The sequence below is a fragment of the Periplaneta americana genome, chromosome 1 (genome assembly GCF_040183065.1).
Source record: "Periplaneta americana isolate PAMFEO1 chromosome 1, P.americana_PAMFEO1_priV1, whole genome shotgun sequence".
Taxonomy (NCBI): Eukaryota; Metazoa; Arthropoda; class Insecta; order Blattodea; family Blattidae; genus Periplaneta; species Periplaneta americana.
In genome coordinates, this window is record NC_091117.1 from 163,153,866 (window position 1) to 163,181,400 (window position 27,535).

Below are 27,535 nucleotides of genomic sequence, written 5' to 3' on the forward strand. Positions count from 1 at the left end.
AAGAATTTGTAACTCTATTTTCTCGAGTTATAGACTTTTGTAGTTCCGCGTGAAAAGCCTAGATTGCAGCGCACTATTAAATTTAAATGAACGTAACTATGGTTCTATCCATCGCAGAAAAACAAATTATAGCTCATTTTGAAGGAAATTAAACAGTCTTCCTTTCTGTCTTTATCACATTTTTATAGCGATATTTGCTTTGTAATATTACTTTTTTTTCAGAAAAGTTAAGTGCAATTTTCGTTATGATTACACCTAGATTTTTTGAAAAGGATACTATAAATACCTCGTAAGTAGCTCCGTTTATGGGAAAAATTTGAAGAAGGAGAAGCAATGGAATAGGCCTATATATATATAAATTATGGTTTATTTAACGACGCTCGCAACTGCAGAGGTTATATCAGCGTCGCCGGTGTGCCGGAATTTTATCTCGCAGGAGTTCTTTTACAAGCCAGTAAATCTACTGGCATGAGCCTGTCGCATTTAAGCACACTACGCGGAAAATATATATAAATTAACTATTATTACATGTAGCACTCACAGAAATGTGGCTGGAACTGCGAAAGATTACATCCTTAATATGTGTTTAATATGACAAGTTATCACGTAACAAAGATCACTAATAATTGTTTATAATACACTAGGATTATTTCATAGTTCATAGGTACAAATACTTTTACACTAGAGTAATAATGTTCAACAATTTTTGAATATCTGAATTAGAGTACACCTTCGCTGATATAATTTGACTTGAGACCGGTAAGAATGCGTGGTAAGATTGTGTGCCTGGTATTGTTTTTGCACTAGATGTTTTTGAAAATCGTACACGATAAGAATCACATATTTTCAGATGTGGGGCAAGTTGATTGAATAGATCTGTCTGGTCTGTACAACTTTTCAAGCATAATTGGAAGCACTTGTCTTAATTTTTTCCCACGTTTCTCTCCATGCTTTTCTAAATTAACAGGATTAATACACGCATCGAGCCGAGACCGCTTGGCACTCATTGTTAAATTTTAAAGTTAGAACAAAATGATCTCATACAAACTATCTCCATTTACGCACAAATCTCGTACTAAATCATACAACCTTTTTGAACTCAAAAATAATAGTTCTTCACTAACAAGTTTGTAATGTTAACTGTTCTTCATTTCAATCCGCATGTAAACAAATATGGATGTGTATGAATCCCATTCCATTGGCTGCAGGACAAAAATCTCTTTATGGAGCGTAGAACACTAAGTTAATTAGTCTCCAGTCTGAAAATACAGCCTGTTACACATTTTCGAAGACTTAATAGAAAACGTGCTGTTTAGAAAGAAATACGATATATGAAACAGATGAAAAACTAATTACTAACTCTATGAAGAAAGAATGTAATTTGTAGGCAGAGCTAGGACTGACCGTTCTTAGATATGAAGAGTGATAAGATGACATGTAACTGCGCCACCACTCACAAATAACATTGGTCTATGAATTTCAACTTTTTGTTTGCTTCAGAAAGGAAGTAAGCCATTTCTAAATGATTTTGACATGCTGAGTTCGAAAATGACAACGAAAACCTTGGATTAGCTCAGGTTTGCCAGATGCATTACTATTAGTAAAATTAAACTACAAACATATAATATATGATGTAATATTAACTACTTGCAGCACAGGAACTGTCGAGATATTCTTTTAATTATGAAAACCACATTGTACCTGTTAAAAACACAATAGCACAATGTAAACTGGACATCAGTTGCATGTACGACGTTTCTTTACTCCCCTCTTGTATAAATCTGTAGGCGTTTCACGCGTGACGTTCCAACAGTAGTCTGCTAACATAGACGGGCTCCATTCCCTTGGTTAGCGTCTCTCCACACCAGAGATGTCTGATGGAAGCGTTCGCCATGCTCATTCATTACTTACAGAACTACAGTTGTCGGGGAAAAAGTCAATGTGAGAATGCAAAAAAAATGCATTTTAATGTCGTTGCAGCCCATTTTTTTCGTAACATGACAGGATTTCTAATTGCTTTGTATTTTTGCAGGAATCTCTCGTTACAAACGCCCCCCGTTGCTCTCAACAGCGTCACTAATACGGCGTCCCCGGTGTTCGAAGGAGACTTTCACATGGAGTTCTGCGACAACTTGAGACAGCTCCTGCAAGCTTACTTCCGCGACTTCACATTCGAGCGTCTGGACAAGCCATGGCGGGCCTTCACTGCCAGTTGGAGCCGTACTGCCATGGCAAGGCATCTCGGCATCAACTCTTCTTTTATCTCCGGTCAGCATTGCTACGTTCTGGTACGTAAAGCACCGAGAAGACGTTTTATTACTGAGTGTCCGGATGGAAGGTATTCAGAATTAAAAAGCATTTATCTCTCGGAAAGGTTTAGTACACATTTCCGGTTTGCACCATCTCAAAAATTTGATCCAATTCCTCTCATGCGCTCCGGGGTACCCATGTGTTGCCCAGAATCGGATTTCTAGTCCAGATGCGGCCCCGGAAGTTTTAGGCGGTAGTCCATGTGTGGCCCGGGAAGCTTTACGTAATCGTCCAGGTGCGGCCCGGGAATACCTGAGTTATGGTATGAATACCAACAATATTTTCCTTCCTATTTTGCAGACTTAGGACTCTCTGTAATAATGAATAACAATACAGTACTAAATATGAGTATAGCTGTCGATACTATAGTGGGACACTGTATTATTGGCTGTGTAAAATTTGTTACAGGTATGGTTAAAAATATTGTTTATAAAGCTATAGTCTGAAGGTCTTTGTGGTGGCGAAACCTGTAACCGTCCTTCACCTTCTGACATCTCATCAAATCCATGCTGTCCATGGCGTGCACTACGGGCACTAATCGCGAACTAAACAGCCACAGAACGTGTTTTGTGAGTCTGCATCACATAACATGTACGTATCCATAAGGTTCTCTCTAGATTTCACAGATTGTGACAATAATGTAAACAAATAGGAAGAAGATTCGAGTGACTCAAAACTGTCACCCTTTAGAATTAAAATTACTACTTACAGAAAAATACTGAACCACATAAAGTTAACGATATATTATTTAGATTTCACGTCATGAGCGGAGTTAATTGCTAACATATAGGTCTGGCCGCACATGGACCATATAATAAAATATCCCGGGCCGCACTTGAACTTGTTTGCCTGGTAAAGTTTACCTCTGGGTCGCGCCTGGATGCTCCCCCCTGCGCTAGCTGGTGACCTTCGATTATCTTGGTAACAATGTTGACACCGCGTCATGTGGCTAGCCGAATTAAGGTACAACTGTTCATCGTCTTTTTAGAAAGTGATTTGTACGTGGACCTCTATCATGTAAAAGCATCCAGATTTGGGACAACAAACTGAGCACTACTGAATACCTGTATATAAGGCATTTACTTGTCTACTTGTCCAGGGAGTTTCGAAAATGACGATTAAAATTTTAAGGATAAAAATCACAGACTAATAGAAGCAAAAGAGTCTCACTTAACATGTGTATGCATTGCGAGACTGCAAAATTTCTGCTTATATTCGACACTGACTTATTTGTTTACACGCACGCTCGGTTCTCCATCAAATTCGGTAAATTTTGGATGTTTGTCGATTCAGGTATTCAATTTCATATTGACCTTTTATGAGAGGCGATATAAAGCAGACTGAATTAAATAAAAATCGGTTTGTCCCTCGGTCCTTGTGGATGAAGGGTTTGTCCAGCCCAGCAGTTTTTGAAAGTAACAACCCTACTCTTAGGATACTTTTGGACTAAAGCTGAGACCGAGGTCTATCTTTCTATCTATTTAACAACAGTTTTCAGTTCCAATGGTTGTTAAATTGTAGTAATTTGATAGTAGTGGTGGTGGCGATGGAAATGGTGGCAATATAAATTTATTTTAATATCTTTTTAACTACAAAGATATTCAGATACGAAGATATGATAGAATAATATTGAACAACGGTGGAATGAGAATATTTTGGCGGAAAACTGCTTCAGAGTTATTTTCTTCGTCACAAATCATATACGTTCTGCCCGGAGTCTAATATTGTCCATCTTGGATGAGAAACCGATAGCTGAAGAAGATGATCTATGATCATGATGTTCATTGGTGCCACATGGTGGGTACTGATGATGGTGATGGTGATGATGATGATGATGATGATGATGATATAGCTGCATAAGCTCGTTATTTTTTACCTTAAAATTATTCTTACTGTCTGGCGTGGCAACACCTTCATAGGTTTGCAGGGTATTTGTTCCATAAAATATTCGGTACATAGGCCTCATAAAGGCAATATCTGTTCCCTTTTGCTTTCTACGCCGATGATACGAATAGAGAATTATAGAGAAATAGTGTAGTTATGTTGTAGATTAAATGGAAGCATTCCGGAAGAAATCTGTCCTGAAATCCTCTAGTTCACCATTAACATTCCATTTGCACTTACCGAGATTTTAACTCGGGTGTTTAGCGCAGGCAATCGACGCTTTAAACCAGCGGTCATCAAAACACTGCACGCTCGGGCTAGCGTCTCTTACCCGCGGACAAGACACCGCCCTAGAGTGCGATCGTCGCTGCTGGCGGGTATGCTGTCTCTCTATCCCTTGTGCACGACGAAGTAGAGTTCCTTACCCTCCATGCACTCTACCCATTTCAGCGAGTGCTGACGACCACTGCTTTAAACTTTTTAACGTTCAGCTAAAGACGTGTCTTTTAAACCAATACATAGTTTAAAATTTCTCACAATAATGGTAATGAAGTGTGTGTCAGTATGTAATTCACACTTTTGTTTTATTTCTTCATTCATTTCTTGAGTTTAAATCCTCACCATGAAACGTTTTCTCCGAATTGTTTGTAAGTAACAGTTTGTTCCTTTCAATGATGCAGAACGTAGTAAATTACAATAGGAAGCAATTTCAGTTGTGACCGCAACTTATGTCATTCTGGTCGCAAATTTCCATAGAATTCTGAACACATTTGTAACACGAAACTGTTACTACCGCATTTCTGCATAGACGGCGAAGAAGTTCAGCCATAAGGAACGAAAGAGTTTTTGTCTAGGAAATAATGAAGAATATTTGAGCGGTGCTAGGCAAGGAGTTACATTTCTTCCTGGTGATCGTACATTCCACCAAAAGAACTTACAGTATCTTAAATCTTTGAGCTACAATGTCTTTCTCAGTAGTTCAAATAAAGGCCTTCGATTCCATTACTCTACTGAGGACTGTTACTTTCTAATTATAATGTGGCGTACATAGAAATCGTGTTTGATGCTGAAAAGGTTGTTTCAGGATATTTACTAAAATACATGTTTGATACCAAAAAGATTATTTTTATCATACCTTTTGTATGCCCGTTCGTCCATTTCTCAATGTATAATTTGTTCTAGAAAAAAATGGGGAGAACATACTCACACTTCATATTCACGACTCGGCTCAATAATAACTTTACTCAAAAAATTAAAGTAGTTCAATAGAAAATCCTTTCGCTAAAATTATGTTATACAGTGGAAGTCTAAACATATTCCAAATTTAAAGAATATCTTCTTATTCTTCTAACGCATTTATACTGCTACTACTACTACTACTACTATCACCACCACTACCATCACCAATAATAATAATAATAATAATAATAATAATAATAATAATAATAATAATAATAATAATATTATTATTATTATTATTATTATTATTATTATTATTATTATTATTATTATTATTACATATGGAATGGTGATAAACGATACATTGTGGACGTTTTTCTCCAGAAAGGCCTAGTTTAAAGCAATACTTACTAAGTAAACAACCTGTTTAGAAATTATCATGGACACAAATTAATGTGAGGTTAGTTATTAGGAGAAATAGAAGGAGTGTTTCGTTTAATCGCAGCATTATCATGCAGGTAATTATACATTTCAGTGAAGTGGGCAAGCGATGTAATTCTTGATGCTCTGGTTAATGCGGATAAACTGAAACTATTGTCTACATTTATTTTTTAAAAAGTCCATCGCTCTCGAGGATGTTATATCATTAACATGTATGGGAAAGAGGGAATATATAAATCTATTATAATACCAGAATTAACTTATGGCTGCGAATGCCGAACGGATACTAAAAAAATCAAGACAAATCAGTGAAACAATAAAAGTGAAAGTTCTGAGAAAAATCACATGGAAATCATTGAGACAAAATTCGTAAATCCGTTATTAAATAGGAATATAGAGTCGAGCCTATAAACCTTTCGATTAGTGACAGAAGAATGAGCTGGAACGAACACATGAACAGAATAAACGACAATCGATTAGTGAAAAGAGTACGCGACCTGAAGACCTTTCAGAAGAAAGCAGCTACGATGGACAGTGTCACTGTACCCCGGAACTGAAGTGGATGGATACGAGACAAGCTACCAGCTTTCAGGTTTAGAGGAAAAAGAAGAAGGGGTATCACTATAAAATATGTACATCTGAATTACGAGTATATTTTAAAATAAACACGAAGTAATTACCACGTGTTTAAGAAGGAACAGAAACGTTGGCGACATTACATTTCTACGCAAGTTTAAAACGCTCAAGTACTGCGCCACTACTTCCAATAGGAATAGTTGCTGTTTCAATGGAATTAATGAATAAGAGGTTCCAGGCGTTTCCTTGGTTCTAGATAACTTCTTCCTTTCCTATGTCTTGTGTGATGCCTGCTTTCAGGGCAGGCGGGAAACTTATTTATTACCCCTTGTAGGTACAACATTAATGACGTACAATTAGAGGCTAGATACCCATAAGCTTTTAAGTTTAAGTTTACGTCAAAGTGAATAATTTATTCAGTATCACAAGACACTAGAGAATGAATCGATGCACAGAATAAACCTGCCATCGTTGAATGTACAGGGGACAGAATAGCACTGTAAAACAGAAATGTCTAAACGCCTGTATTACATGCTCATACTACAAGCAATACAAGTCCAACAAGGTTCAATCTATTTAGCAAGATAAAAGTAATACAATCATCGCGCTTAAGGAAATGTTCTGCGGGTTCTTGAGAGTACGCAGGACAGGCGTTTTGACATCACTGCTGTAAAACCTATTTACAATGTTAGGATAGGTATCCTGTCGTCTTTACACAGAATGTAAACAAAACTTATTGTCATGATGACCAGAAATCTCTAAAGTCTGGTAATAAACCTCACTTATGGAAACTGAATGTAATCTATTCCACCCCGCAATCGATTGTATTAGTTGACAATACCGCTCAAAAATCAATGGAATTGGATATTTCGTTCTGCGTAACCATTTCTTATTATGTGCTCAAATACTCTTGCTTATTTCTACGTTTGCTTCCATTGTAAATATAACATAAGAGTACAGGGACCTATTGCTAAATTAGCACTGCTAGCTTCCCAAGCTAAAGATCCATGCCGCGCCCTGACAGTTGGCAAACAGTATCATCTCTCACAATAATGTAAATAAACTCCAAAACACCATGGTGAATTGCATCCTGTACACTCATGCACGTATTTTATATCTCCTCAGCATTCAACATAAAGAATTTCTAGCATTTTATATGTATAACTTTTACTATGTAAAATTTCCTGTAGACTAAGATTTCTATGTGGCGGCTTCGTTTTCAGGTTAGAGTTTCGCGGCACCGGGAGACGGCTCATTTCGACACGCTGCCGTCCAACTTGGAGCTGGAACCACCCGTCGCACAGGAGATGGACAGGATTGTTCCCGGTGACGCTGCCAGTGCCATGGAGTTCATACGCAGTTTCGGTTCCCACTACATCGCATCCTACGTCACAGGGAACTCCCTATACCAAGTAATGAATTACGATAATAACAGCAATAAGTGGCTACAAAAATTTACAAAAAACGCCACAAATTGTCTAGGGCCCACGTTGTTTCTCATATCGCTTTAAAGTGATTTGATAAAACAAGAATAGAATTCGATTTGATTGATCAATATAGAATTAACAATGAAAACATAACCAACGCGTGCGAAAAAATAGGTCTGTTATGAGCCCTCTCATTGACGTCATGTGTTCTAGGAGAAAATGAGTTTTCGTTCCGTAGTCATGACGAGTCAGCCGATTCTTTGAATCAAAAGAATTTGTTGAAAATGTGAAGCTATTGAGGATTGATGAATTTAACCCTATTTTCATAGCAAAACCGTTTTCACAGGTTTATTTATTGACATACGAAATGACATAATAGAATGCATTTTTAGTAAATTATTTTACGATGCTTTATCAACATCTTCGGTTATTTAGCGTCTGAATGATATGAAGGTGATAATGCCGGTGAAATGAGTCTGGGATCCAGCACCGAAAGTTACACAGCATTTGCTCATATTGGGTTGAGGAAAACCCCGGAAAAACCTCAACCAGGTAACTTGCCCCAACCGGGAATCGAACCCGGGCCACCTGGTGTCGCGGCCAGACGCGCTAACCATTACTCCATAGGTGTGGGTGTGAAATGCATTTCATAAATAATAATTCAGTAATAAAGAAGGAAATGAATGGTACGCATTTCATACAAATAATAGTCTAATCTACTCAACAGAAAGACAGATGTTAGAAATAAAATATGTATACAGTAATGTCAACATTGTTGTGCTGTATTAACAATGAAGCTGAAGTTCAGGAAAGACTTCAGTGGTGACAGAACAGCAAGTACATTAGTCGTGCAAGTCTTCCAGACCTTATAGGAGCAAAAGTGCGAACATAAATTGGTAGCTCAGAGTTACGACGATGTGCTACAGCTACAATGTCAGGAAAACATCTTGGTCTCTGAGGGTTGTTAATATCTTGACAAAAAAATTAAACTAGGATTATTCTGAAACAGTATTTATTTCTCAGCATAATCCTCCCTGAGATTCACACACTTTGTCCAATGCTTGCTACAATGCCGCTATACCCTCATTCTACACAGATTCCTCGAGGTCTGCAAAAAAGCCTTTTGCTGCTGCGATAATCTCTTCATTTGACGACAATTTCTTCCCGGTCAAGTAAGTTTTGAGCTTGGAAAAAGAAGAAAGTCTGAGGGTGAGAGATCTCGTGAGTAGGAGGAGGGTACGACAACATTTTCAACCGTAGTACGTGGAGTTTAGCAACCGCGATTGCAGAATGTGAGCAGGTGCATTGTCGTGATGAAACAACACTTTCTTCTTGGCCGTAACCGGCCTCTTCTCGCGAATTTTTCCTTGCAGCTGCTGCAGGAGATTTGAATAATATTCTTCCTTTTGCTAGATAGTCAATCATAGTTATCCCCTTAGAATCCAAGAACATGAATACCAAGACTTTCCCAGCCGATTGAACAGTTTTTACTTTCTTTGGAGACGGAGAATCACTATGCTTCTATTGTTTCGACTTCTGTTTTGTTCCTTGTATGTGGTATGGATTCAGGTTTCATCGATGGTCACAAACCATCTCAAAAATAATCTGGAATATTTTTCTCGAATCGAGCTAGACAATCCATCGAAATTTGACATCGGACATGTTTTTGTTTCAGTGCTAACAAATTAATGCGGAACCCATTTGTGGAGACCTTGAACATGCCCAAGGCATGACTAAGATGTGGCGCACCCGTTCAGTAGAGATACGTATAACTTCGCTAATTTCCCACACTTTCAGTCGACGGTCATTCAACACCATATCGGAGATTTTTTCTTCGACTTCTTCACTTGTTGTGTTACTGGACGTCCACTGCGGGGGTCGTCTTTCACAATCTCTCGACCATATTTAAATAGCGCCGTTCATTTCTTCACAGTCGAAAACGCTGGAGGGGATTCTTCCAGTTTAGGATCCATATATACTTTAATTTCTGTTGGACTCGTTCCTTTTTTACTGAATGTTTAGTGACATTACGAAGCTTGTAGCAGATATTCATGACGCCCTCACAGAAGTGTATAAACTAATTTGTCTTACGGACATAATTCCAGATACAAGGTGGTTCCAGCGCAAGGGGGTTTTCTACTTTTTTAAGTGTTATTTTTAAACCCGCTCTAGCAATTAAATTGTGAAACAGTGGACTAGAGATATTATATAGGCTACAGTGTATATATGATAAGATGTTCTGCGACATTACAGTCGTGTGAGATCACAACTGTTCATACGATGCCGGGTGAAGTCTACGTTTAGGTAAATATAGAGAGTAACTTATGCATATCAATTTTACATTATATTCTAATGATTGTTACTTTGCCTACAGTGGTTGTAGTTGATTAGTTCGATCATTTGATGAATTTGGAGGGTGCATTTGTTGGGATTTGAATTGCTTATACGATATCTCACAATTACGTAAAGTGTATCCCACGCCACTGCGGACTATAAACGAAATCCATCCAATAGTCTAGGATGTAGGCTATTGTTGTACATAAACTGAGATGCTGACACACGGCCAGGCAGGAATACAGACAGACGGAATGCCGAAAACCAGTTTTAATATGTCAGATTGCTGAAAACATACCACAATAATTCTAATGAGAAGGTAAAAGTCGCTCACAATAACGAAAAATCTCATAAATGAAACTTGATCCTTGGTTGAAGAAAGAATGTTTCAGAAAAATAACTCCACAATGTTAATGAGGCGTTTGTAAATAATAATAATAATAATAATAATAATACAACTTTAAATGAAATAATGAAGTTTTCTTTCTTTTCGAGTAAAGTAAAATTATTGGGTGAATATTCATTGTTTTGAAAGTGATTGAGCTAAATAATGAAATTTTTGTGACTGTCGGGAGTTAAGTCCATACTCAACTAGCTCGAAATTTATGCATATATTTCTGTAAAAACTTATTTTTTATCAGTGGCTTCATAAAATACGGAGCAAATTTTCCTAATTTGCCTCAGCAGCGCAAAGAACTGTCTTAAGAGTTATGTGCTTTGTATTCGCTTGTGTTTTTTTTTCAAGTATGCCTATTATACAAGAGAGACTGCATTTCTTCGCGACCCAAGACCTGGCACAAGACTACTTCTGCTTAATATTCGAATGGACCACCTAGCGCTCATTTTGTCCTAAAAAATAGTGCGCATCGTAACGTTAGCCAACTACTATAACTTCACCGCAAAATTGCATTACCTTTAAGTTACGAAACTAATGTCTCTTGTATGCATTGCAAGGTTTATGGGAGATAGCAACGTAACTTGGCCTTAACCTCATAAATACTGCATAATACTTATTTCTTTTTTGCTGCTGTTAGGTTCTTACGTTTTTGTATGCAATACTTAAAATGACATATCTAATAATAATACAGTAGACCTACAAATTGACTACTTGTGCTGGCATGGCATAAATTGTTTGTCATTGTCGCACGGGGAAACCGAAACATGTGAAAATAATGGTTATGAATTTCATAACAAGAGAAGAACGAAAGGGAAAGACTCTAAATGAAAAGAGAAGCGAAAGTTGTGCTCTGCTGCCATAACTTGACCCAGTTCTTCGTAAATGTATAACAGCAACTATTTGAGAAGTACATAGGCTGCTTTTTTTATCTATAATGAGAGCTTCTCGATAAGAAGGAATGCTAAATGAATCGAGGACTATATCGTAATGGTGTCCTATGGCTTGGCGCTAGCGCGCTGGTCTTCCGCCCAGGAGGCTCGGGTTTGATCCGATGGACTTTATTATGGACAAAGCAGACCTTCCATCATTCATTCCACCATTACTCTCCACTTCCCTCTCATTTCATATATCACCGGCAATAGTTAAAAATAGGCTGAAGTTGAGTCTTGGAGCTAGTGTAGGTATCCGATGCTGACATAGGATTTAATGGGTTGGCGTTCTGAACTCTGGGGTTCATCAGGTACTCGTCTGGAGTTGGGACCTAGCTCCATCATGATTGAGGCAGGATGGCCCGCCTGTTAGCATAGAGTTCACGAATGTCACCCAGACCACCTGTCGGACTTGAACAATCATTGCATGTATTATAGAATGCACAATGAGCCTGAGTGCCTAAGTGCGTGGACTCATTCCATGTCCGGCCCTCTAAAGCCTAGGTTTTTCTGAACCGACGCATGCGACGTGCGAGGCCCACCTCGCACAAATCCGGACTACACGAGAGATAGCGAGTGGTTTCTATAACTGCGAGGTTCGCAAACCTCGCACCTCACAGTTATAGAAACCACTCACTATCTCTCGTGTAGTCCGGATTTGTGCGAGATGGGCCTCGTACGTCGCATGCGTCGGTTCAGAAAAACCAAGGCTTTAAAGCTAGCCAAGCCAATGTAGAAATGGTGAGTCACAAATATAGTGTTGTTAGAAACAGAGAAAAGTATAAGTGCAACAGAATTATCATGTTTCAAGAGAAGCACATTAGCTGCTGTTCTGTATTACACCTTAACCAATAATAAAATATACATAAGATAACATTTAATAGTTCCTGTATGTACGTTTGCCATACATTACTTCAAAGAAATCCGAACAAATTTCAAATATGATCCAAAATTATTAAGCGTGAAGAGACGACTGCATGAGAAATGAGAATCACTTTTTTTTTACATATTTTGTAATTGATAACTTTAATTAAATGCATAAACAACTATGGAGTATTTTTATAATACGGAAAGTTAAATATTCTATAATATGGGTACAGAGTTCAGAGCTATTTATAATTTTCTGATACATTAATAGAACTTAATAATTTTTTCGTATTTTAAAATATAATCGTTCCGATTCTTCGGATCGTATGTCAGTCTTAAGTATATAATCAGGGCTGAGCACCAAGAGCAAATTCTACTCACTCACGGGGAGCCATATGACTTCTCTTCAACCCCTTTCTTCCCCCCGAACAACGTGCAGCGTTGATTCCGTGACGGATGAACATTAAGCGTCCCCTTTAGAGTTTGGATTCGATCCCAGTGCCCAGCCCTGTAGTATACGTACTTTTTACATACATAGTCCCACAGCGGGATGTTCATAGCTTATTTACATGTTCCTGGGATTATTTTGTGTGAAAAAGTTCTAATCAACATGGGTCCGAATTGTAACGGTACCTACAGAAAACGCAATTCTAAATTAATAATTTTATTACTTGTGATTGATTTACAATTTTGTTTGAGGAATACACATTCTGAATTGTCACATTTGAGATTCGAAATTATCACTATGGTTGTCAAGGCATCTTTGAGCTCTGTCTGTAAGAGAGTTTATCGCTCTCTTTACAACACTGCCATCATTTCTCAAGCCTTCACTGCACTCTATTATTTTCGTGAGAAGTTCGACTCTTGTGTTCGACCGAGCAGCATACACAACTCACATCATGTTCCCCCAAAGGAAATAATCTGATGGAGACAGATCTGGTGATCTTGGTGGCCAAGCCACTGGACCTCTTCGGCCAATCCAACGATGTGGACACTGTTGATTTAAAAATGCAGTCACACACCTGCCAAAGTGTGGAAGTCTACCATCTACCACTACGACCTTATTAGATCTATTGCGCTGACCCTCAAGCTAGGCGCAATCCCAACCCACACTGGCTGACCACACTAAGGTTCGCTGCGTACCCAGGTGTCGAGCAGGCAACACTGTCCTGCTAGTATTCGAGGAAAGCTATGAGAAATGTTGACGGAAAGTTGTGTTGCCAAATATAGGGAAGCGAGAGTACTCCGAATAAAACCCCAACTGCGACCTTTTCCGCCACAAGTATCATTATGATGCAACTTTTAAAATATCGTACTTTACACGCTTTTACGAAAAAAATCTTCCCTGGTTAGGAACCACTGGTTTAGATGATATATGTGCCGTGGGATCTTAAATATCTTAGTGCCAAATGTTGAGAACGGTTCAAAACGCTGCTCTGGACTATGCCTTTCTCTTCTCGCGGAGCCACAACACACGATTGTAGCGCTGCTGCTGAAGTTCCACATACAAAATGATCACCTAGTAGGTGATGAATTTCTCTAGTGTTGTTTTATTGTTTGTCTCTCCACTGTCCTAATAATATAAACTATTAGAGTGTCTAAACTAGTTGATGTTATTAAGTAAAGATTTAATTAATGCCTATTGCGCCTTTCCAAGATAAAAATAAATTTGTATTCCTGCTTTTATATATTTTTTCAGGTGTTTGTTTACCCACCTAACACATACAAACGCATCAAGGAGCGCTTGAAAACAAGAGGCGTCGCAGATCTGTCCAATGTGGAGTTGGCCAGCTTCTTCTCACCTTGGAGTGCAGAGCACATAGGCACCATCCAGGCCGCGAGTGGAAATTCTACTGTGGAAGAATGGGCAATCGAAAATCTTCGCGTGCACTTCTACTTTTTCACTTACACCAGCTTACTTAAGTTACACGGAGATGCAAATTTATTACGCAAACTTGATGGATTGCTAGGGAACGAAGCATTATTACAACTGAATCTAAGGACGCTTACACCTGCATTTAGGGATAATATCCAAAAACAGTGGTTCAACGAGGTGATAGATAACTATCTGAAGTTGTGGGAAGTGAATATGTGAAATCCGATATATCTTTCCATTTGAAGTAAGTCTGTGATGCTGGGAACAATTTCCTGGTGCTCTCAACTACTTAAAAGGTGGTTTACCACACTTCAAACGCCATTTGTAAATAACTGAATTGCTGTATTGGTAGATGTCAAGCATGGAAGAATGACACAATGCTTAATGCTATGTCAACTTTGCAGTTATTTACGCTTAATTATTCCGTTCAGTATTCAGAAATGAATATATATGAAACTATTCCATCTATAGAATTTTCATTGTGCTGCTGAATAGGAAAAAATATGCAATTTACCATAAGAAAATGAGGAAGAACACCTTAATCTTCTTTGATCTTAAACCAACGAGGACTTAATTATTTGGAAATTTCGTTCACAGCATCAAAGTGAAGATAAATTATCTACGCCCCGATGCTGTCCATTTTTGTTACAATGTGAAACATTATTCCCACCTTTGACGAACATTTTTCGCATACTTAAGAAGAGACTGCCAGCAGTTGACATTGCTAGTAATCAGGGAATTATTAATAAATATATTCCTATTTTGAAGTGTGCCATAGAATTTGCAAGAACCAAAGATATGTAGATTAAGTGAAAGAAAAGTGTCGATACGCGTATAGACGATTATATTTAAACAACTACTTTGTTATTTCTGCAAGTGACAGAACATGTTTTTTATTGTTAAAATCTTTTAAAGATAGACACAATATAAAAGAAGTACAAGTGCCTTCATATATGTAGCTAAAGTGAAAGAAAATGAAAATTACTCTTAATTTCCACTCTGCAAGTAACGTCAGAGAATGTAATACCACCACCAACATTAGTATGAATAAGGGTAAAAAATTGTGATTTATTATTCTTGTTGTAATAGCTTGCGTTACTGATGTGAAAGCACGCGTGAGTTGAGAGTGAAAGAATGAAGAGTCAGATTGTTATGATTTTACTATGTCAGTCAAAATACAGAAAATGAGTCTATGAGTATGAACAATAAAATCATTTGAAATTGTAAGCTATGTTAACATTTGTAACACAAAACGTAGAATTTAAGATTTATGGATTTCATTATTTATTATTAGCATTTGTCAAAGTTTTACGAACATCTCTGCTTTTATGTTGCAATCATTTCGTACTCAGCTTGTGCTCAACAAGCTTGATCCCCGCAAGAAACTGATAATGCCTTTCAAATCACAGTCTGGTATATACAGTCACGAAGCTTGAGTTGTGAGGGTACTAGGAACAATAGACTGTGCCGATACTATTTCGCATTGTCTGTGATGAAGCGATAGTAGCGACCCTAGTGGTTAGCAACTATCTATGGAGGAATAAAGTCACACAGAGTTAGTGTGCACTCAACGTTGGTTGCTTGACGGTTGTCAGACCACTTTGAGGTCTGTGGATAAAGAGGGAAAAATTGGACCGTATCTGGTAGAGTTGCCGAGTAGCTCAGCTGGTAGAGCGTTGGTACGTTTAACCAAAGGTCCCGGGTTCGATGCTCGGCCCCGGAACAATTTTTCCCTCGAAATTATTCAAATCAACTTTACAGGGAGTTATACCTGAAAGCTTGATTTGCATATCTATGGATGCATATTCCCTACGTATTGAGCTTCGTGACTGTATATACTAGACTGTGCTTAAAGCATGGCATTACTTATCAAATAATTACGATTTGTAGTTACAAGACTGCACAATTTAACAATGTGAAAGACATAATATTAAATGTCAAAGTCAAATAATTATTCGTAAACCAATGACTTCAATACCGGTACTTATAAGCCAAGAGTTATCATAATGTACCATTTTTTCTCGTTAGAGGAAAATTGTTTGGAAGGCGTTAATGCTTAATATTCTGCTTATCATAGAATACAGCTATCTAAGAATTTGCAGGTGTATAATGACTGTTTCCATTTAATAATAAAATATACTTCTCATAAACCAGAGATAACTAAGGTGAACAAAGTCATAACTTGAGACTTACTACCGAAATATTTTATTTATTGCTTTATTCAACAATAATTTTGACGAACAAAGTTATCCAGTGTCAGTCGTGGAATAGCAACTATTGAATGATGTTATAATAAGATAAGCAGGGGAGATAAAAATACTCTAAGAATACCTTTCACTGATCTCTATAAATTTCACAGAGTCTATAGCAGGTTGAACTGCAATTTCTTTAATCCTGTCACATCAGAGACAATACAAGATGAAGGCCTATTGCAGTATTGTGTAATGTGCCAACAGCATTGTAAAATACACGTTCTAAATATACAGTGGGTTCGTAGCTTGGCCGGACCGTTCGGCGGCGGCCTTGGACTGTGTAAACGTAAACGTAAACGACCGGCAAGTCATGGATACGGAACACTTAACTATATACTAACGTTAGGCTACTCTGGCGGCAGACGCCCCAATCTTCACCCAGTCCAAGGCCGCCGCGGAACGGTCCTGCCGAGCTACGAACGCACTGTGCAACCTAGCAGATGTATACAAACTCACATGCAATAGCTGCAACAACTTATACAATGGACAGACAGGCAGATAATTTCAAACACGTTACAAAGAACACATCACAGCCATAACCAAATCACACAACACTTCCACATACGCAGAACACATCACAAACGTCAACCACACCTACAGCAACATTGACACAGACATGGAAATTCTACATATCCAACCAAAAAACCAGAAACTAAACACACTAGCTAGAGCAATACGAAATATACAGATAGACAAAAACCCACAACTGAATTTTAGAACACACACACTGTTTCACTCCACATTATACAACACAAACGCAACCTCCAGCAAATCAAATGACTACACCGGAGGACGCAAGTATCTCACCAGTTCTGAAGATGGCTCCCAAGCTGAAACTTCTCAAATAGGTATTTATAAACTTAGTTTAATATGAATACGTGAAAGTGATCACATCCCACATTACAAAATACTGATTTTGTATTCAAGAACTTCAGGGTTCGATCGATTGGGATTCTTTTAGATATTTTGCATAGGGTGACCAGACGTCCTATTTTGTCCGAACATGTCCTCTTTTTTAGACCTTCGTCCGGAGTCCGGGCGGATTTAAAAAAAAATAAGAAATGTCCTCCTTTTCCAAACTTGTATGTCTGATATTTTAAAATTATCTGAGTTGACGCCCTTTTCAAGTAATTCGCCTGTAGGTGGCAGCAGCATCGACGGAGTATACTCTTTGCCAACGATAATAACTCTCTTTATTTCTTGTTATGTTATTGCTCACAGGTAGCTAGAAAATCGAGACATCGAGGTGCGAATGTAAATCTAAATAGATTTTAATAATAATTTAATAATTATAGTTGGCTTGACATTCATATGTAGCTAACTGTAAAATCATTATTATTAAACAAATCTGGCTTTCAGATAGTAGCTCCCTGTAAAGCAAGTTTGAATAATTTCAAGGAAAATTGTTCCGGGGCCGGGTATCGATCCCGGGACCCTTCGCTTAGCGCGCGAACGCTCTTCCGACTGAACTGCCCCAGGAACTATACACGAGACCGTCACACGAAATTATTCAAACCTGCTTTACAGGGAGCTGCTACCTGAAAGCCAGATATGTATAATACATTCGTTACTGGAGGTACGTTAACAGAAAGCCACACTTTAAGTCACACAAGTATTTGGGTGCACTCATAGTTGGGTTCTGGCGTCTTTTCAGCTCATTTGAGTCGTGTGGATACAAAGGAAAAATTGTGACGGTGTCGTGTATAGTTCCTGGGGTAGCTCAGTCGGAAGAGCGCGCGCTAAGCGAAGGGTCCTGGGATCGATACCCGGTCCCGGAACAATTTTCCTTGAAATTATTCACTATTATTAAGTTTTTTCGTACTTATTTTGTAATAAAATAGATATTAACATACTTTTAAGTATGATATAAGCCTAAATCTGTACTGTAAATATTTTGTAATAAAATAGGTATTAACGTAATGTAAAGTATAATATAGGCCTAAGTCTAAATCTAAATACCTATTTTCTGTCCTCTTTTTTTCGAACAATGTCCTGCTTTTTGAAGCTTTATGTCCTCTTTTTTTTTTATCGATATGGATCTGGTCACTTTAATTTTGCAAGTTCAGAGGCGCATATAGGTTTCATTTCAAGAGGGAACACTGCAATAAAATTATTTTTTCTAAGACAAGCCTAGGAACACTAAGCCGCGTCTGTGGCTCAATGCTAAAGTACTGGTCTTATATCCAGGCGTCTCGGGTTCGATCCCCGGCCTTATCGTCATGGAATTTTTGGTGGACAAAGCAGATATTTTCCGAAGTACTTGTATTTCTATCATTCCACCAACATTCTCCGTCTCACCCATTTCATCTATGATCTGCAATAGTTGAAAATTGGCTGAGGTGAAGTCTTGTAGATAGTAGGCCTACAAGTCTCCGATGTTGATATAAGATTTAAGGGTTTGTGGCTGCAGGCTCAGATACTCTTGTGGGAATGAGATATGTCTCTGTCAGGGCCGAGGTAGGATGACCCGTCTGTCAGCATCGGATTCACAAATGCACTCAGGTCACCTGTCGGAATTTGAACAATCATCGCAGATAGCCTATAGGATGCACAACGGCCTGAGGATAGCCTAGCTCTAGCAGGATGGATCTTTCCAGATCCGACTCTCTAAAATCAAAGGCAAGCCAAGGAACTAGAGATGAACAACGATCGAGAAAACGAGACTAACAGCGCCCACAAAGCTGAAAACTCGCACGACAATGTTGTATACGTCGCGTCGTTGATGTAAAGACTAGTTGTGAGTCTTCCGAGACTCTATTATTGATCATCTCCCGAAGTCAGCAGCTGTTTATACCTGACTGAACTTTTATCTACTTTGGAAACTGTTATATGTATAAACAATCAAGTAGCCTGTTTGAAACATCTCTACCTTTCAGTGTATAATAATCCGTTCCCCAGTCTTTAGTTATTAGGCCCTTATTAAAAGGCTAGGAATTTTCTTTTCATATGTTTAAGATTAAGTGTGCAGTCACAAGTAGAAACATATTAACGTTATGTTTTGTGTTTCTTAGAAATGCAAATTTATTTGAGCATTTTTTTTCTATTTATATAACCATAGGTAGGCCTAATATCATATAATAGAACCAGAACATTTTGATAACGAAGATACTCTTCTATTTTGTCTTTTTGTCTCATTTAAACATTTATAATGTTATTTATTTCAATGATGTAGCCTATGTTATTCAAAGTTACGCCGACAAAATGCTATTTCCAGAGTGACGAGCGAGACTCGAAGCGCAGCGAGAATGACGAACTGAGATTCGAAAGACAAATGCAGCGAACACAGCGAGCGAGAGCGGGAGTTAGTTTTGTTCATCTCTACAAGGAACACTTACATGCATGTAAATTGTTTTGCTTATGTTTTTTTTTTTCACCTGTTTTGTTTCCTTGTGTGAATTATGCATTTTATAGATAAATAATAAAATTATTGACGTAGGACAGTCATGTCAATTATTGATGCCCATAGGCGCAAGCGCGCGGTTTTGAGCTCAGAAGAGCCTGAGCTCTTTACAGCGGAAAGGAAAGAGACAGACGAAAGAGGTAGTATATGCCGCTTGGTCGATGTATATACAGAGATGGCCAGCACTGATTCAATAGGTAAAGGGAAGAGAATTATTAAAACTGTATCCATGTTAATTTTTAGATTTGTCTGAGAAGTATAAATGCATTATAAGAATATATGTTTTAATTTTAATGCCCATTTTTTCACAAATTTGTTATTTTTTTATTCAAAAGGAATATTTTCTCAACTTTCTTTTATAGAAAAGTGCAATTTTTAGATATAGGCCTACTTAGTTAGTAGCCTTACAGGTACTGAAACAATGTTTTCGTAAATCTAATATATCGTAAATACGTATTACTGAAGATAGTGTATTGAAAATTTTGAAAATATTCGTATGGAAACATGTTTTAAGGAAATGAATTAACAAAGCAACTACTGTTACATCATAAACAAAAGATTACGTGCCCATGTGTTGTAAAAGTGTCAGCTCTATTGCTTCAGCAGGTTTCGAGAAAATAATTTAATATTCTGATGATAGGAAGTTGCTCACCAATATCACCTTAAAAGCATAATGCGATAAGAGTTTTGTTATGGAATATTAGTTACACTTAAAACATATACAGCACCTAGGTAACTTTGCTGTGTAGTATAATATTGTTTTATTAATTTATTGATTACTTTTGTAAGGCTAAAGACACCATCAATCCATGTATTGTGGGTCCCTATCACCACGGCATGGCGCGTCCTCAGGTTGCGGATCGAGGAGACGGCCTCCAGATATGGAGGGTAGCTGCGAATATATTGAATAAGCAGTCGCGGACAGCCGATGAGGGGGTGGTCCTCCAGCTTGGGGGTTGGGCGAAGGGCTAACAACCCATCACCGTAAAAAACAGCTTGTTACGAATCCTTCGAATAAGCCTCGGAATGGGACTGATTCTCTGGCACGACCACAGCAAAGGAATAAGGTTTTGAGAAGGAGGGATAACATTAGTAGCAAAAGAACAGCTAGATGTAGAATAGACTTTGTGGGAGTACAGGAGGTTAGGTTAGATGGGAATGGCATAACACAAATAGGAGATTATTTGTTGTATTATGGGGAAGGAAACGATAATCACCAATTAGGAACAGGATTCTTTATTCATAAAAGAATAAAATCAGCAGTAAAAAAGGTCGAATTTATCAGTGATAGGTTATCGTATTTAGCACTTAAGGGTAGATGGTGCGATATCGTAGTCATAAATGCTCATGCCCCTACAGATGAGAAAGACGACCATATAAAGGATAGTTTCTATGAGGAATTGGAACAGACTTTTGATCAGTTACCTAGATATCACATGAACATTTTATTGGGGGGATTTCAACGCTAAAGTAGGACGGGAGGATATTTTTAAACCGACTATTGGAAAAGAGAGCCTACACATATCTAGTACTGACAATGGCGTTAGGTTAGTCAACTTTGCCACATCAAAAAATTTAATTGTTAAAAGTACAACATTCCCCCATAAGGATATACATAAATATACTTGGACTTCTCCAGATGGATTGACACATAACCAGATAGATCACATCTTGATAGATAAAAGAAAACACACTAGTATAGTAGACATTCGAACCTTCAGGGGGGGCAGACTGTAATTCTGACCATTATTTGGTAATTGGAGAACTAAGAGAAAGACTATCAGTAGCGAAGCGAGTAGAGCAACAAGTTAATATTAGAAGATTCAATATTCCGAAATTAAAGGACGAGGAAACTAAGCAACATTATCAGGTCGAAATTTCAAATAGGTTTGCCGTATTAGCAAGTTCCGACGAAGTTGAGAAAGAGTTAGATGTTAATAGCATGTGGGAAAATATCCGAGATAATATCAAAATTGCAGCTGAACAGAGCATAGGTTATTATGAAACTAAGAAAAAGAAACCGTGGTTTGATGAAGATTGTTGCATGGCAGTAGAAAGAAGGAAACAGGCAAAATTGAAGTTCTTACAGGATCCAGTTGAGGCGAATAGAGATAATTATTTCAATAAAAGAGGGAAACAAATCGTACGCTTAGGAATAAAAAGAGAGATTACTTGAAGGAAAAACTGAATGAGGTAGAAACAAATAGTAAAAATAAAAATATTAGAGATTTATATAAGGGCATAAAGGAATTCAAGAATGGATATCAGGCAAGGGTAAACGTGATCAAGGATGAGAATGGTGACTTGCTTGCAGACGCTCATTCAATCCTGAACAGATGGAAAAACTATTTTGAACAACTACTAAATATACATAGGCCAAATAGGAATGATCGGGACGAAATTGAAATACAAACTGCTGGGCCATATATACCCGAACCCACACTTTCTGAAGTCGAAATTGCGATAGAAAATCTGAAAAATTATAAGTCTCCAGGTATCGATCAAATTCCAGCAGAATTCATACAAGAGGGTGGAAGTGCATTATGTAACGGAATTTATAAGCTTGTACTTGCTATTTGGGAAAAGGAAATTGTACCAGATCAGTGGAAGGAGTCCATAATCGTACCTATCTTTAAGAAGGGGGACAAGACTAACTGTAGTAACTTTCGAGGAATATTACTTTTGTTGACGTCGTACAAAATTTTGTCCAATATTCTTTTGAGAAGGTTAACTCCATATGTAGATGAAATTATCGGGGATCATCAGTGTGGTTTTAGGCGTAACAGATCAACTATTGACCAGATATTTTGTATTCGACAGATAATGCAGAAAAAATGGGAGTATAAGGGTACAGTGCATCAGTTATTCATAGATTTCAAAAAGGCACATGACTCGGTTAAGAGAGAAGTTTTATATGATATTCTTATGGAATTTGGTATTCCCAAGAAACTAGTTCGATTAATTAAAATGTGTCTTAGTGAAACGTACAGCAGAGTTCGTATAGGTCAGTTTCTGTCAGATGCGTTTCCAATTCACTGTGGGCTGAAGCAAGGAGATGCACTATCTCCTTTACTTTTTAACTTTGCTCTACAGTATGCCATTAGGAAAGTCCAAGATAACAGAGAGGGTTTGGAATTGAACGGGTTACATCAGCTGCTTGTCTATGCGGATAACGTGAATATGTTAGGAGAAAATCCACAAACGATTAGGGAAAACACGGAAATTTTACTTGAAGCAAGTAAAGCGATCGGTTTGGAAGTAAATCCCGAAAAGACAAAGTATATGATTATGTCTCGTGACGAGAATATTGTACGAAATGGAAATATAAAAATTGGAAATTTATCTTTTGAAGAAGTGGAGAAATTCAAATATCTGGGAGCAACAGTAACAAATATAAATGATACTCGGGAAGAAATTAAACACAGAATAAATATGGGAAATGCCTGTTATTATTCGGCTGAGAAGCTTTTATCATCCAGTCTGCTGTCAAAAAATCTGAAAGTTAGAATTTATGAAACAGTTATATTACCGGTTGTTCTTTATGGTTGTGAAACTTGGACTCTCACCTTGAGAGAGGAACATAGGTTAAGGGTGTTTGAGAATAAGGTGCTTAGGAAAATATTTGGGGCTAAAAGGGATGAAGTTACAGGAGAATGGAGAAAGTTACACAACGCAGAACTGCTCGCATTGTAGTCTTCACCTGACATAATTAGGAACATTAAATCCAGACATTTGAGATGGGCAGGGCATGTAGCACGTATGGGCGAATCCAGAAATGCATATAGAGTGTTAGTTGGGAGGTCGGAGGGAAAAAGACCTTTAGGGAGGCCGAGACGTAGATGGGAAGATAATATTAAAATGGATTTGAGGGAGGTGAGATATGATGATAGAGAATGGATTAATCTTGCTCAGGATAGGGACCAATGGCGGGCTTATGTGAGGGCGGCAATGAACCTCGGGTTCCTTAAAAGCCAGTAAGTAAGTAAGTAAAGACACCATCAATATCAATTCCAACAGTCTATACTTGTGGAGTAACGGTCAGCGCGTCTGGCCGCGAAACCAGGTAGCCCGGGTTCGAATCCCGGTGGGGGCAAGTTACCTGGTTGAGGTTTTTTCCGGGGTTTTCCCTCAACCCAAGCATCCTGGCTGTATGATATTAGACTGTATTTCTACTGTACAACACAAAAAATGTAATTGTATTATTTAGGAATGCTTAAAAGCTCAAATATTTCCAAACCATCTTACATATTCATTCATTCATTCATAGTTTTCTGCCCAAGGGCAGGTCTTTCCCTGCAAACCCAACATTCTATAATCTTTCCTATTTTCTGCCTTCCTCTTAATCTCCACATATGATCCATGTATCTTAATGTTGTCAATCATCTGATATCTTCTTCTGCCCCGAACTTCTCTCTCGTTCACCATTCTTTCCAGTGCCCTTCAGTAGGCAGTTTCTTTTCAGCCAGTGACCCAACCAATTCCTTTTTCTCTTCCTGATCACTTTCAGCGTCATTCTTTCTTCACCTACATTTTCCAACACAACTTCATTATTTGTCTACTTCACACGCTTCATATCCACATTTCCAGTGGCTGTTCGTGCCTAAAATGACAAGGGGTTCACTACTTTTCCAACAATTTAAACAATATCTCATTTCTGAAAAATTAAAAAAAAAATACTACAGTTCCTTAAAATGAACCTAGTGATGATGATGATGATGATGATGATGATGATCTTTGAAAGAACATAGCGATATTTCCTTACGTTATCATTCTGTCTTTAATATTCTGCCTGAAAGCTGAGCTAAGCTGTTGCCTAATTTATGTTCTTCCAAAGACAGAAATCTAGGCCCCGACCGGGAATCGAACCCGGGCCACCTGGTTTCGTGGCCAGACGCGCTGTTACTCCACAGGTGTGGACTCCTCTCCCTATTTCACTTCCTTTTGACATTTCTTCTCATATCCTGACTTTGACTCACTGTTTCATATAAAGATTACTGAACAGCCTTCTCTCCTTCCAATCCACACCAATTTTCTTTAGGATCCCCATCAGTTTATTCCAATCCACTCTGTCAAAAGCCTTTCCTAAATCCACAATTACTACATACACTTCTTTAGTCTTCTCTACCCTTTCGCCGATTGTTCGTAGCAGTCCAATTGCATCTCTACCTTTTCTCTTCCCGAAACCAAACTGCTTTTCTTCCAACTTTTTTTCCATCTTAGAACATAAACGTCGATTCAGTAATCGCAGAATTTCTTCGGCGATTGCGAAATCAGGCTGGTAGTCCTGAACTCGTTACATTTATTATTATTATTATTATTATTATTATTATTATTATTATTATTATTATTATTATCATCACGGCAATAATTTCCAGTAGAGAGACAGCCAGATTAGAGAATGTTGTGTTAAAGTTGGCTGTGGTACTGTACAGTTATTTCGACAATGTCACCAACCTTATAACATGATTGATATAAAATAACCGAAATACATAAAATAAAAATTGATTGAGATTTTAACTATCAGTGATGATAAGGGTCTACTAACTTCCTATAATTAAAACCTGCAGCTCATACATGTATTTCTAAACTGGTTTCACTTTCGTACTGAATGATGTTCCCACTCAGCAACAGCTGTTTTGATAGACGTCACATCGCAATGTAGCATGTGGGAAGTGAGTACAACGATGGTATAGAACAGAGAAGACTAATGTCCTAATATGCACATTGTGCGCCGTCTGCTGTTTAATATACGAAGTGATGTGAAAACGACCAATTTGTGTGTTATGAAAGAACCGCTGTTTTCATCGATAATAGCTTATTTACATTATTGTATAGACATTAATAAATTTTGGCATACAGCACCGTTAAGAAGATGGGCGAAGAAACTGACACTACGAAGAAATGTTTGTTTGTGAAACAAAAGGCAGTTGACACATTGAATGTAAGAGAGTGCTTTGTAATATATAGCAATTAAACTAAATGTATGTATGTACATATACATACATATGGATAACCATAACCTATATGTGATACACGTTAATATCGAACTTTGTCAAAATTTCCTCTTGTAGGCCTGCTGATCTGAGGTTAGGTTGAGCAAAAATATGTCTCTTAATACTAATGCTTCACATTCCATATGACTATATTTCTTTCTGAATATTCTATTGAATTTCTCGCAAGTGCATAGCCAGATCTGGTATAGGCTAAGTAGATGGGGAGGCATTACAAAAACCGCTCTTGTCCCTCTGATTCTGTTACAAAACGTATAATTAAAATTGTGTTTGAAAAGACGACTGGATTATCCAACATATTTGATCTATTCCGAATTTAATGTTTTTGAGGATATAAATACATACTCTTTAATGAAATTCTATAATAAAAATCAAATTAAATTTGGCTAATTTTGTACAAAAGCGCTACCAAAGGAAGGCAAATTTTCACTGAAAAATGTTTGAATTGAATACACAGCTTTTCGTATAAACGTATTTAAGGTACAGGGACAATTCTTCGAAGGACCGTGGAATGAATTCATGTGTTAGCAATGCTGCAACGTACAATTATTGGGGGGAATGCATTTCAAGAGTCATTCAGTTGCAAACGTGGCGTGCTCAGGATGCCACATGAGGTTGTATGAGTGTTTAGGTAAGAAGGTTGAAGACGAAGTAATGGATTTTCGGTCTCAAATTGGCTTTGCCCCTCAATTTTTCTTTTCTCGGTATGTTGTTGTTGTTTTGTAATGCCAGACGTTTGACAACAAAGCCATTTGACCTCTTGCACTCCAATATTTTTTAAAGATATTATCATGGTCAGCCACTGAAGCACAGATTTTGAGGTGTTCCGAATCCATTTCTTGGTTTTTTTGTCGGTATGTATAACTTGACTAGAAGTCAAGTAGGTAAATACAGAAATATTTAGAGCTCAATTACAGTAGGTACATAACTATAATACAAGACGACATGAAACTCTTACTTTAGTTGAACCAAAATCCATCACAGTTACTGGTTTACGAGGAAGGCCGAAAATAGAAACAATTGGACAATGCTGGTTTGCAGTGAAAGACTTGCCTTTGAGTAGAAAACAACGAATGAATGAATTAGTACTTATGTTATTTCTCTCAATTATCTTTGTTAGCTTACTACCTACATATGTATATCAGTATGATTTCCTACTGGGCCTAATAACACTAATAATAATATTAATCTATCATTCTCAACGTCATCTTTTTCTTCACTCTGAAATTGTTAAACAGTATAAATTATCTCAATTTTATTAGTAATTGTGGTAAATTTAAAGATACGATGGTAAGGTATATTGTCATTGACGACGTCTGAAGTGTAGTAAACAAAAAATAAGTATTAGAGTGGTTAATGAATGAGTTTTCGAAACAAAACAGTGTAAACATTTTGTGTTACTTATGTCCTCCTTGCAACAATTCAATTAAACTGTTATAAAAATAAACTTTTTTTCATAAACAGAATTTTAAATTTCACTATAACTTAATACTGCACCATAAAAGAATAAGATAATAGCCTATTTGGACACATAAAATAAAGCTTAATTATTAAAAAGAATGAAGTATTGTGTTTTTTATGTCTGTCAATGTATTTGATAGGTCCTAAAATAACGTCTTTGGTGCTAAACTGCTCTCAGTATTAATGAATTT

The 27,535-nt window shown here is 37.5% G+C and overlaps 2 protein-coding genes across 2 annotated transcripts in view; both read left to right on the top strand.

Moving 5' to 3' along the window:
* tsl (membrane-attack complex domain containing protein torso-like) overlaps positions 1-15,447 on the top strand; it is a 159,409-nt gene extending 143,962 nt beyond the window's left edge. The window contains exons 3-5 of the mRNA XM_069830517.1: positions 2,033-2,288; positions 7,614-7,802; positions 14,044-15,447. Of these exons, the coding sequence (XP_069686618.1) occupies positions 2,033-2,288; positions 7,614-7,802; positions 14,044-14,439 (841 nt within the window). The 3' untranslated portion in view covers positions 14,440-15,447. The remainder of the gene's footprint in view (positions 1-2,032; positions 2,289-7,613; positions 7,803-14,043) is intronic.
* Positions 15,448-25,613: 10,166 nt separating this feature from the next.
* Positions 25,614-27,535, top strand: part of LOC138703021 (tetratricopeptide repeat protein 5-like) — a 28,247-nt gene continuing 26,325 nt past the window's right edge. Inside the window, exon 1 of the mRNA XM_069830528.1 lies at positions 25,614-25,813. Coding sequence (XP_069686629.1) covers positions 25,745-25,813 — 69 coding nt within the window. The 5' untranslated portion in view covers positions 25,614-25,744. The remainder of the gene's footprint in view (positions 25,814-27,535) is intronic.